This window comes from Triturus cristatus, chromosome 6 (assembly GCF_964204655.1).
Source record: "Triturus cristatus chromosome 6, aTriCri1.1, whole genome shotgun sequence".
NCBI lineage: Eukaryota > Metazoa > Chordata > Amphibia > Caudata > Salamandridae > Triturus > Triturus cristatus.
The window spans coordinates 1,708,975,431-1,708,989,154 of record NC_140589.1 but is presented as its reverse complement, the minus strand read 5'-3'; the positions used below and the strand labels follow the sequence as shown (position 1 = coordinate 1,708,989,154).

The following is a 13,724-nucleotide window of genomic DNA, read 5'->3' as shown; positions in this document are numbered from 1 at the left end:
CTTTGGTAATCCATTGGGCAATTGGAAGCTGTGTTATTTCTAGGTGATGACCTCACAAAACCCTATTCTGATTAGTCATTGAAGTCAGCCTGGCAAAAAAGATGTTTTACATTATCCACCTGCGACTCTGCAGATTCATCTTTTCATTTTGCTGAAAGTTTCTTTGTTTGCAGAGCCTATTATTGTCCTCATCTTTTAGCTTTTCCTAAATTCTCCCTCCTGCTTTTTTTCAGCCCTCTTCATATCTAATTCTTTCTGCCTAACCCTTTTTGTCCTGTCTCTGCTGGGTCTTCCCTAAAGAGACTTAATGCAACAGCCTTGGGTCACCACCAAGTATTGGTGGAAATTTACTGTACAAACAAAGCTTTATTGCAGTATATGACTGTTCGTGTCCCTTTCCCTCACTTTGCATTCCACACCCCTCTCCCTTTTGTCGTGCTGGTTATAGCTAGTGAGTTCTGCAAAAGCATAGCAGGAAGTGAATATGTTCTGGTGTAATGCTCATATAGGATACTGTCTCATCACAAGTAGCTGTTGTGATAACACCAGCATTGCAGTGCGCAGTAACAGTGGTCGAAGCCATTGCGTAATGCAGAAGAGTGGAACCCATTAAAGAGCATACTATCATATATATATGTTTTTTTCATGCTCCTATTTGAGATCACACAATATAAGAAGCAATCCTCCGTTTTGCAGACTGTACTGTATTACCCATCAGGAAGTATAGCTTTGCTAAGCACATGCTTCATTTTATTTACATTAAATGTATTGCTCTATAGGTGCACCAACATAAGATTAGTAGATGATATCCCCTCAAGTTACTGTTATATTTACTTTTACTTTTTTGTTTTGGCAGGATAAAATCATGTTTTGCTGTGAGGATGGTTCATGTTTTTATCACAAGCACTGGAAAGCAGCCAAGAAAAGATTAAAAGAAAGCCATGATATACATTTTACTTCATATAGCACCGAAGGGGTTACAAAGGTGAAGATAGCAAGAGTTGGCGATAGAGAGAGAGAGAATGTGTTTGGTATTTAAAAAGTAAAACTGGAAGCCTACAAATTGTAGTGAGCAGTGTTATGAAAAATCCCATATTAAGCCATGCGATACAGAGGGATTAGGTCCAATGACAGGTTTTTAGATGAACTCTCCGAGTCAAAGGTCCTCCTTCCAAATGTATTTAAGAACGCGTACTGAAGAGCGCTTACAGCTCTCCTGTCTTGTTATTTTTTGTTGTTGTTGTTAAATAGAAATGTATTATTACAGTAAGAGCATTTGGTACTGGCTTATCCTAAACAGATATCTTTCTATTTTTAATTCCCACAGTGTCCATTGGGGTAGGGTGGGAACGGAACTTCATTGCTGTGCCTCATCACACTAACGGGCACAGATGCTAAAGCTTTTTCCACATGATCTCCTTTAGAGGATCGGAGGATGATCCAAGCACCTCCAGATTAAAACTGCAGATGTTCTCGTCCTTTACCTTTTATGTGTTATTTATAATGTGTAAGCCTAAAAATATGACTTTATGCTAAGTTTGTTTATCTCTTTATGGAAGCCTTACCACACACCTCACATGTCCCTTCTATCCACATCAATCTTTTTCCAATGGCTCAATGTGCAGAATGTGTGTGTTCTTGACTGCTGATGATCAGCAAATGGTTATTACTGAGTTATGACTTTTGTAGTCCTGGTTCTTTTACTTCCCAATGTGATCCCACCCTAGGTCTTTAGTGAGTATTGAGGATCAAACAAACAACTACTCAATGAAAGATCAACAAATGTTGTCCCCTCGATATCAGAACCCTGATAACAAGAATCCAGAGTCTGTGGGGACTGTGTTGAATACTAGACCGGTCAGTCCTTGTTAGTGGGATTCCTTTTAGTGTACCTCTAGCATGCGACCTACTGATCACCAATTCATGTGGAGGAGACGATACGAAAGCCTGCACTTGCCATGCAGCTTTTGCAGTCTGAATATCTGAACCACAAGTTTTTAGAGTAAGTATGTCTAGACTCTGGCTGTTGATATGATGATGTTCCTTTCAAACATTGATTTCTTTGTTGCTCTAGGAAAAGCAGTCATGTTTCTAAAATAAATATTGTGTTATAGTGTTCTAGTTTCAGAGTTGTATCTATATTCTGTTCTTTGAATGAAGCTTTGGAGATTTAGATCAACCTTTAGATCATCCGGCTGTATCAGATCATAAACATCAAGGAAATGGCTTCCAGTTAATATAGTCTAAAATACTTCATGTTGTAAATGTTTCAATGTTAAACATTTTAATCTTTCGACGGGTGGTCTAGGGATTATGTCTTTCTAACTTGATTCCCAAGGGAGATGTTTATTACAAAGGTTTACAAGTTGCATTACCCAGTATGCCTCCAGTGTTTCAGTGCCTGTAGGTACTCTTACAGGTGACTCAGAACCAGCACCATTGTTTCCCGGCATTAGGAATGTTTCAGTGAGAGGATTTCTTTGTGTCCATTGTTTTTGGCTTGTAACATGGTGTGATTACAATGCATGCAAGGGGTCATATTTGATTTCTGTATTACTTCCGGAGGGTTTGGCTGAGCCTTGTGTTCATAAAAGGTAATCTGTTACTTTGCCACTTCTCCAGTTCAGACTCAAGTGAGATCGAGAACCATACTGATCAGTTTTTATGCTAGAACACTCATGCTTAGATTATCTCTCATCTCTATACCAATGCTTTGGGGAGGTTTTCCACAGAGATCAGCTGAGCTCACAAGTCTCTTCTCCACTTACAGGCATCTTTCTTTGATGCATGTGTTCTGAAGTTTGTTTCCACAGTTTGCGAGGTCCTGCAAAAGACTTGTGAGGCTAGAGGCTGGTGCTATGAACTGCTTGTGCAAATAGATTATCTACAGATAATCTCTAATACTAAGGCCCTCATTACGAGTGGCCTGATGAGATAACCCATTAATTCTGCATGTCATCACAAATGTGGACAGTGGCCCATGTAGAACCAACAATGTTACGTCATGCAGGGAAATGAACTGATTGAGGGCTGGTAGTCCTTATAAACTTCAGAAACCCATGTAATAATCTAGGACAAGGTGACATTGCCTTTATTGCCTCCATCCAAAATCAGAATGTTTCTCAGGAGTTTGACCTTGATGGAGACAGGAGAACATTCTGATCAAAATCCTAAATTGCCCCTTTATTCAACACTTTGGAAGGGTTCTGACAGAACTATCAATTTAAATAAAAGTAGTTTGCAGATAGGCTATAATGGCATTCAGCATAATGCACACATGAAGAATGGGCCACCAGTTGCACACCACTCAATATTTGGTGTTTTCAAGGAGGATAATTGAGATCAAGTGATTTTGAAGAATGATTGCACTTAAATGATTGAGGTTAAAATGCCTTGGATGGTAAAGAATGTTTTTAGGTTATGTGATCCCATTGAAGTCTGACAAGTATTTCTCTCATATAGATGGTGCAGATGATTTCAAGGTGGGTGTGATTATGTCAGTCCCTTGCTCATAATTGGACGGCTTTGCTGTTTATCTCAGTTATCTGCTCTTGATTTGATGGATTTCCTTCCTATTCCAGCTCAGGAAAATTTCTGTCTCAAAGTGTTCTGATTGGATGATATGAACATTTTCCACAGCATACTGGATTTGTCCATGAGCACTCCAAGGGGAACATTTGTTGCCTTGCTCTTTCCACTTTTGTCAAGATTACTGGCCATGCATGCACCTTGATGTATGTGTCGGTCGGTCCAGTGATTTGGTAGTAATCTGTGCCTTTCCTCCAATGCCACTAATCATGGAGGTCTAACAGAATTTCTAAGAGTGGAACTACTCTTCAATATACATTACAATGATGTGACGCTGCCTCTGCTGGTTGTGATTACAAATAAACCCTGAGGATTTGTTTAACTTAAATTCATTAATTCAGGCAGTCACCGTAATGAACTTGATTTCAAAGAACTTAGAAAAAGACAGTTATCACAGTTGATTTTTTATATACTCTTTTTTAGAATTCTTTATAACCGCTTTTTTTATATATACAGTAATAAAAAATATATATATATATTTGCATTTATACATTGGCAACAAAGGACTACTGTCGGTTTAGCACATATAAACAGTAGGCATTGACACTTTTTGTGCAACAATGAACCATCCACAGTTGGTCATCAACCCAGAAAATTCTTGTTTAAACAATTACAGAATCATAACACATCCGATGTATTCTGTTTATATCAAAGAAGTGCCACAGCGTCGACGTTTCGGTCTCCTATCTGGTAATATTAATCCCCGAGACTATCTTCAGGACCACAGTTGCACCATGTATCTATTATAAACAAATTTATTTCTTCCGTTACTAAACATGCTATTTACACTTATCCACATCTAAGTTCTATACATTTGTATTGTCTAACATTGAAGGAAAACAGGTGTATCCATAAGGTAACCACCCGATATAGTAAAAAGATTCCCAATCACCGTAAACTATATAACACCTAATGAAGAAGTGAATCAAAATATGCTACGTGAAAAGAAGTTCAAAAAAGTCCGTCCTAGATGTCTCAGACCCCATTCTAGTGTCCGCATTAGCAAACTTTCGGACAGCCACCAAAAACCACCACCACTCAGTGGACGTATTTGCTATGGAAAGTTGTTGTGGGAGAGTATGTACTTACTTCTTAGAGATTATAAACACTTCCTAATCTCTCGTAATTATTCTTAACCGATTTTCCACCGTAGGATTATTGGGTTCTAAAAATCATAATTCCAAAGATACAACATAACGTGAATAAAACTCTAACGTTTCACGTTAATCCAAAAAATTTTTTTTTTTTACTCTCTATATTCACAAAACACTCCAAGTAAACCTTACACCAATTACGTTCACAACACACTCAAAGTAAAGCTTACAGCGATTGCTTAACCGGAGCGCCAGCTATCGTCGGCGTTTCGTGAGTCCGTAGTCTGTAACCAAACGAGACAGACCTAATCACTTAACGATTCTGCCAATAAATTTCTCTACCACCGTTATGCCCCAGTGTGGGACCCGCTCAGTTCCTTACCAATAACTGGTAACTCTCTTGGTTCAACTTCACCTCCACACCTCGCCAGTAAGTCCGAGTGAGAACCACGATACAGCGAGAACGTTATTTCACGAGTGGCGTGAGGTACATCGCTCTGAACCAATAGCAAACGAATCCGCCATATTGGAGTGTGGCCATTCGGGCTAACAATAGGACGTCTAGCGCCCCACAACATCACTTGACAATTCTGTCAATTCTGTTCTCTATAACCATTATAACCCCTCAATTCCTTACTTATAACTGGTATCTCTCCTGGTTCAACTTCAAATGTGCACCTCGCCAAAAAGTCCGGTACAACGAAAAAAGTAATTTCACGAGCGGCGTGAGGTCCATCGCTCTGAATTAGCAGCGAACGAATCCGCCATATTGGAGTGTGGCCGTTCAGGCTAACAATAGGACGTCTGGCGCCCCACAACCAAAAGTATATCTAAAACCAATCGGACACCAACATTAATTCACGAGTGGCATAATATATATTATTATGGTCATCTAGAAGACATATCTATCAACTTGAGGTGTGATCGTTGAGGCTTCAAATAGGCCCCTCTTGTGAATTCAGACATCTTAGTCCAGTGTGAAAAAACGTTTGGGAATGAAGATAGGAATCTAAATTGGTTCAGGAACTTAGTCGCAGATACATCCATACCAATACTATGTATCAACCAACACGACTAAAGACAAAAACAACCTCATGGCTTACGTGAACGTAAAATAATGGCTTAACAGCAGTCCTACCTCATTTGGAATAAATATCCAGCATATAAGCATCCAATGTAAACAGCTAGATGTAAATGCCCACATATTATGTCAATCAGATACTTGTTTCAATCATATAGATGGAGAGGCATCAGCGAATGATCTCAGCAAGAATTCAGAGACCACCATACTGAAACAGTAAGACAGCAAGAGGCCATATACATTACAGTGTCGCCAAAGATTGCCATTCAATAAAGGAATTTAATCCCCTCTCTACCGTTTTGACTGACCAAATCCACCTGTTTTCCTTCAAAGTCAGTAGGCGCTCCACATTCAGTCTTCGTTTTGTATTTTTAACAGTTTCCAAAACAAACCATTTCATGTCAGCAGGGGTATGTTCATTCTCCACATAGTGTTCTACCATAGGTGCAGTGGTAATTTTACATCTAATGCGCGATTGATGCTGGATTATGCGTTTTTTAATTTCTTGTGTTGTTTTGCCTATATAATATAGGCCGCAGGGGCATTCTATACAGTAAATGACATTTTTTGTAAGGCAGTTTGTATGTTGCCGCAGTGTCCAATTAATTCCATTAAGGACACAGGACTTTACTACCGATGTCGTGGGACAAGCTGTGCAATGTCCACATGGGTAGTGGCCAATTATTGGTGTCAAACCCCACAAATTTGTCAGTGATGTGGGGACTGGTTCTTTGTATGCTTTCACAAGTGAGTCCTTTAAGTTTCTAGATCTTTTAAAAGCAAACCGAGGTCTAGTAAACTGTGGTTCGGCCTTCTGGATCAAATGCCAATTTTTTGATACAATCTTTTTGATAGAATTGGATTCGGTTCCAAATGTCATAACACAGGTGATAGTTTCCTGCGTGTGAGCCTGTTGTTCCTTACTCTGTAGGAGTGCCTCCCGATCATAATACCAAAGCCCTTTTAAGGGAGCGTTTCACAAGTCTGTATGGGTAGCCTCTCATCCCCAATTTGATCTGTAAAGTTTTTGCCTCTCTGAAATAATCCTCCCTTCTGGTACAGTTCCGTTTAATACGAAGGAACTGTCCAAACGGGAGGTTATCCCGCAAGTTCCGTGGGTGGTGACTGGTATACTTAAGCAGTGTATTTCTTGCAGTGGATTTTGTAAAAAGGCTCGTAGAAAGTGTCCCTTCATCATTCCATATTCTAAGATCTAGAAAATTAATAGCATGTTCATCAGAGTCTCTGGTAAATTTCAGATGATCGCTCTGTTGGTTGAGCCATATATGAAAGTCATGCAGTTTAGAGACAGAACCCTCCCATATTAAAAATACATCCTCAATGTATCGAAGATACTTTTTGATTTCATTTTTGAAGGGGTTGTTGTTATAGATTACACCTTCCTCAAAGGCAGCCACATATAAGTTCGCTATGTCCGGAGCAAAAATTGCTCCCATAGCGACTCCTTTCACTTGGCCATAGAAGTCACCATTGAACAGGAAATAATTTTGTTCCAATGCAATTTTAGCACATTCTCTAATAAAGTCAGATGGTACCTGATGAGGACGTGGCCTTTTTTCCAATGTCGTGTTAATTACCTCTAAGGCCTCTCTTTGAGGTATGCTTGTATACAAGCTTTCTATGTCCATCGTCACTAAGATGTTTTTCTGTTTATTGTATAGTTGTCCTTCTACCGCCGTGATCACATGTGTGCTGTCTCTAGTGTAAGATTGAGTTAACACTACAAAAGGTTTAATAAAGAAATCTACGTATTCAGCTAATGGTTGTAAGATAGATTGACATCCCGCCACAATTGGTCTTCCGGGTTTTTTTTTATCATCCTTGTGTATTTTAGGTAGCGTATAAAACGCAGGTATGGAGAAGTCATTCTTATTCAGATAGCCTATGGTTGAGTCAAAAAGAATTTGACTATCGCGTCCACTCTTGGTTAATTTAAGGATCTCTGCTCTAATTTTGTCTGTAGGGTCTCGTGTCAGTGTAATGTAATGAGTGGTATTATTCAGTTGTCTTAACACCTCAAGGTCATAGTCACACTTGTCTTGTATAATGATGCTCCCACCCTTGTCGGCAGGTTTGATAATGATATCATCCCTTTCGGCAAGGGTTTTCAAAGTGCGATGTTCATCCTTAGTGAAATTATATTTCACATAATGCTTGTTTTTGAACATTTGTTCAATTTCCATAAGAACCACATTTTCAAAGGTGACTAACTCTTTGGGGATCAGGTTCGTGGGAGGGTAAAAAGTAGAGGAACATCGTAAACCTGTGACATTATTTTGTGTGACAAAGGGGGTCTTATTGAACATGTATTTTAGACGAATCGCCCTAAAAAACCTATATAGTTCAATCTGTGTTGTAAAAATGTCATTTCTGTTGGTAGGAACGTAAGACAGACCATGGCTTAATAATTCAATTTCTTTGGTGCCCAATTCGTGTTTTGAAAGGTTAAAGATGGGGACTACCTCCAAATTTTGTTGATTATGATTAAGGCTCCCGGTTTTCCGTTTAAATGGATTTTTACTTATAAATGCAGACGGAAAACGTTTTGTCCTTCGTCTGTATTTATAAATAAAAACGGAAAAATACTGCCAAAGTGCTTTAGCTCAAGGTTGCCTGATCTGATGCATAGAATGCAGGCTGCTCTCTGCACATGAAAGGCGTGCCCTACTTAGAGGGCGGACTCTTAGCACAGCATTTGGCACTCTCCCTTCACAGGTCATTACTCAGGACCCCTGGGGGGAGCCTAGGATAGTCATCCCCATCCAGCATGCTCTCACTGCTAGGCAGAGGCACAATAAAAATTTCGGGGGGGGGGGCTAATTCTTCCGGCCGAAGGGGTGAAAAAAACAACAAAGCCTCGCTAACAAGTGAAGTGATGGTCTTTCAAAGACCTGTGAAGTACCTGGGTGCGGCTGTGTGTGCCCGGGAAGCGTCTCAGCCCTGGCAGACAGCAGACACACACGACAGGGGGGCAGGGGGGGCTGGCTATGCGCACCTGCATAGGAGAGATAAGATCGGAGAGACATGGTGACTGCAGTGAAGGAGACCAAGGTTAAAGGGTACGGAAAGAGAAGTGAGGGCGGGTAACGGCCGAGGGTAAAGACACGGGGTGAGAGTACCAGGAAGAGATGAGAGACGGTGTTATGGGAAGGGTAGAGAGTAAATGGGAGGCGCTGGTTCCAGCAGAGGCAGTGAAGAGGGCACAGCAAGCCGAATCCAGAGCCCGCACACTTGCTACAGTGCCTCACCTGTACCCTGCTCAGTACTGTATGTTACCTTTGCTAGGCCAGTACATGCTGTGGACTCGGAGCCGCGGGGAGAGGTGAGGGGCCGAGGACTTGTGTCAATGGCACATTAGGTACTCGGTGATGTGGCGCCCCCTTGGCTCCTATCTGGCCGCTTTAGGGGTCAAAGAACCTCTCTGGAGAGGGGCCTTTTCGACATCCTGGTGCACAGATGGGGGGGATGCTTGTCTCTTGGTCAATTGGAGCATGTTTGTGCCCCTGGAGGCCCCCCCGACTTCCAGAGGCTTTCATCCACTCTCAGCCTTACACCCCACTTCTCCTTGCATTCCCTCACTTCACTCACGCATAGCTGGCACAAACATGGTCTTACAGCTTCTAGTCACAGCAAAGAGTCCTAGTACTAAATGGGCATGGAGTCTGATGGGCAGTGTAAGCTATTGGCATATGTAAACAATGTGACGAACCGACCCTGTCGGGCAGTGTGATATGCTGTCACTGATAGACAGCATGAGGAACTGGCAATTGGGGGCATGTGAGGATCGCCCCAAGTGGGCAGTATGAAGAACGGGTAGTGGGGGCAAAATGTGTAGTTGCAAGTGATGGGCAGTTTAACCCTTTCGATACGCATGACGGAGCGGTTCCGTCATGCGCATCGGTCGCGCTGTGCGGATGACGGAACCACTCCGTCACGGCCCCGCCCGCGCAACGAACCTTCAGCACGGCGCGGTAATCCGTGCCGCACTGAAGGGGTTAAGAAGCTGCCACAATGAAGATTGTGAGAAAGAGGCTGTGGGGTTCAGAATAGTAAAGTTACACTGGTGAACAGTGTTAGAATGTGGCACTGTTGGGCAATGTGAAGAACTGGGGTGGGCAGTGTGAATATCTGGCACTGGTGGCTAGGGTGAGGAAAAGACAGTGATGTGGGGGGGAGCGGGGGGCCTGAAGCCAGTTGAGCCCAATGGGTGTTGCGCGCCTCCTTCTGGGGGAAGACTGTTTCCGATGCAGACACAAAGCATTTTGCACCCTCCTCCCTTCAAAAATATGAACAGACACCTTGCGTTTTAGCAAGTTATAAATCGATATTTATCATAGTGTACGCTGGAAAATTATCTCCTCCGTTTAAAAAAAATAGAAGAAAAATCTGCCAAAATAATTCCTATGTAGGCCTAAATAATCCCAGGGAAATTGTTCTGCAATGAGAAAAAAGAATGGGTTGCTCCCTCAAAAACACAGCTTGACATTGGACCTCTGTCTTTGAAGGGCAGGATTTAAAGGTCCCTAGGTTGTACAGCCCGCAGTAAAGGTTTCCTCATGCAAGTTACACAAGGTCTGTTTAGGCCTATTTTCTCTTTAAATTATTTTGGCAAAGTTTTCAGATGAATATATTGTGTTTACTTAATTTGATCTATATATACATTTATCTAAACCTATTACAACTGAGTGCAAGTGTGCAGCGTCTTCTTTTGCTTGCGACAAAAATAAATGTGGATAAATACAGATAAAATGACCAAAAAATAAATATGGATAAATACAGACGGAAATGTCAAAAAAATAAATACCATAAAACCGGGAGCCCTAATTATGATTCGCCATTATACTCAAGTTCTCATTTAAGAATGGTTCTACCATTCGTAGTAAGTGTTCCTGGTTTGTCTGAATCCCGGAGTGTATTGATTCCTGAACCATCCTCTCCTGTTGCTGCGTGTTCTGCCCCTCTGTGTGTGTGTGGACCTCTCCCTAAAAAAGTATTGGAGGAAGTGGACTGATTCTGACCTCTACCGTATCTATAGTTGGGAGTTCCTCCACGGCTATTATTTTCTTCCGAACTTGAGGAAGCCGTATCTGAAAATGTAGTATGTTTTGGTGCCCAGTTAGATTGACTTGGGTTTTGTTGGAAAGTACGGATAAGTCCGTTCTCTAGAATAATTTTTAATATCCTTCTGTAACGTATCTGTTTTTTTCAGTATGTTATTTCTCTGGAAATCAGCAATGATAGTCTGTAGTTTTTTCAAAAATTCACGAGAGTCTGTTACTAAGGTATCTTCTAGAATTTGTTTTTCTAAATCAGCTATCTCTGCTTTCAATTTATCTATATGTTTTAACGCTGTTTCTATACTGAGAACCATCCAACTTCGTGAGCATTTATTGGATACAAAACTAAAGCCCACCTTAAAATCCTCGTCATCGATAAAGATCACTGGTATATTGCGTACCTGTAACCCTACCGGGATTATATTATTATTCAGGCATTCTGTGAGAAATTTAGCGTGCAATTCAGTTCTGATAAGTTTCTTATGCAACCTCTCTAAGTTGTTGCGTAGTGAGGTTTGTTGGATATTTTGAGTAGTACTCCCACTGGTGGGGCCAAGTAATGATGGTCCTCCCGCTATCCTAGCGATGTACTCATCTGTATATGTCAGAGTTTCCTGTTCTGACATTGGCGGACTTAGCAAAAAAAATATTTTAATCAACAATAGAGATGAGTGTGTAGCTCCCTACTAATGAAAAACCTTAAATGTGACGACAATACATACAATCACAAAAATGACAAACCACTTCTATAGAAGGGCCCTTGCAGAAATTTCTGCGCATACAGATATACAAAACAATAGGGCAACCCAATTAACCCCAAGGTTTTGGGTATAACGTTGTAAACACAAATAAACCCTGAGGATTTGTTTAACTTATATTCATTAATTCAGGCAGTCACCGTAATGAACTTGATTTCAAAGAACTTAGAAAAAGACAGTCATCACAGTTGATTTTTTATATACTCTTTTTTAGAATTTTTTATAACCACTCTTTTTATATATACAGTAATAAAAAATATATATATATTTGCATTTATACATTGGCAACAAAGGACTACTGTCGGTTTAGCACATATAAACAGTAGGGGTTTATTGTGTTGCCCTATTGTTTTGTATATCTGCTGGTTGTGAGGCTTCATTACCTTCAACATGGCAATATTATCAGAGACAAGGGGAACATCTTTCATCTCAAGTCTGATATGGTTTTCTGACTGCCCTTTGTTATTTGTGCGTTTCATCTGACTAATCATTATTACAGCTACTAGAAAGTCCTCTGGCAGCTATGATTAGGATTTTGCCACCAGTTAGGTAAAGAGATCAATAATTGTATTGCTCAATTTGTTGGTGTGAAGTCCTTCTTTGAACATTTAGCAGAATCAAATGCCCACATTAACACTTTAAAATCATCACGTCTCACAACAAATGGTACATACAGAAACCTACGTGGGGACTTTTTTCAATTTTTCAAAAAAGTTTATAAATTATCAACGTACTTGTTTTCTTTTTTTCCTATCAGGAAGCACACTGCCCAATGGGACCTTAATTTAGGCCGATCAGAACACGTGGTCTAACCTTTAAAGCTATGGCTTTCTGCAAACCTCAGCTGTTCTCTAGAGAAATTACTTTCCATGAAGAAATTTGTTCTCCTAGGCACGTATGCAAACTTCACGATTTGGGTGCAGTCACGCCACTGGGTGTAAATATTTGAAATTATCTTGACAAAACTCAGACCATTCTTTCTTCTGAATTGTGTGGATCACCTTGGGGACCCAGATGCAGAAATCACCTTACAATACTATTTATACAAATGGATCATGCCAAGCATCCATGCAATGCCATCTTCTGCTCGGTTACACTCTTCTTTGAAATATCAAGGCTCTTTCCAGCAGAACTAATTCAAGCATCTCTTTATTCTCTACACGTGCTGAATGTAGGGCAGCACTAACTCAAAAGCACCTAACAAATATGTTTTCACTGTGTGATGTTGCTGTTCTCCTCCTCCATTTTCTGAATGAGAATCTTCCCAAATGGTTGGAAATAGGACAGACGCATGGTTTAGGAGGAGAAATTTAAGAATATTATGCGCCGATTGATACATTATTGGATTAATTCATACAACTATTTGGGTCCGTAATAATTTGCAAATGGTAATTGACTTTTGCAATTAAAAAAACCTGAATCTGTACATGTGAATCAATCAACTCGTGAATTTAGCAAGAGCATGGTTTTTATAATACAGGATTACATGGCTTACAAGAGCGTTGGATGGGCTTTGACGGCGGGAATGCCATGGAACATTGGTGAATACCTACAAACCTTTGAGTTTGTGGGAATGCACACTTTTCGTGTCACATTCCCACCCTCGATACTGTTGGAGATCTACAATGGTTCAAGGTCGTGATTAAATCTCCATCCAGGGTGGAAGTGATGAGACAGCAGCCCAGTGAAGCAAGAGCAGCCCAAATTAGGTGGAGGTGCAGTAGTTTGTGCATGGGGAGGATATTATCCCCATGGCTAATAAAACCATTGTAATATTCAAATTAATTTTTAATTAAGTGTTTACATTTGTAATTATACAGCAAGTATAATTATGTGTGTATAACTAGTTATACTAGTTAGTACTCATAGCAGGCTGTGACGCTTGCAGCTTCAAAGGAGTGGTACTGGAATTCTGAATACTCCAAAATGTTTGAAATCTATACCCATACCTTGCTGCAAATATATAGTTGTATATTTCTGATCTTCCTTCTGAATCGGAATCTGTGTTGTCTGTTAATGCTCAGGGAGAGGTTATCCATTTAAAAACTGCTTTGAGAAATACATTCTGGTTACATCACTAATGAATTGGGAGCAGGAGAGAGCCTGGGACTAGGCCGAACTGTGT

The 13,724-nt window shown here is 40.5% G+C and overlaps 1 protein-coding gene across 5 annotated transcripts in view; it reads left to right on the top strand.

The window, feature by feature from the left end:
- Positions 1 to 13,724, top strand: part of GPATCH2 (G-patch domain containing 2) — a 569,031-nt gene that overhangs the window by 204,196 nt on the left and 351,111 nt on the right. Inside the window, exon 6 of one of the 5 annotated variants that reach the window (XM_085612935.1) lies at positions 857 to 1,172. The exons of the other annotated variants lie outside the window; for them this stretch is intronic. Coding sequence (XP_085469061.1) covers positions 857 to 1,039 — 183 coding nt within the window. The 3' untranslated portion in view covers positions 1,040 to 1,172. Of the gene's footprint in view, positions 1 to 856; positions 1,173 to 13,724 lie in introns of those variants that run through there. 5 annotated transcript variants of the gene reach the window in all.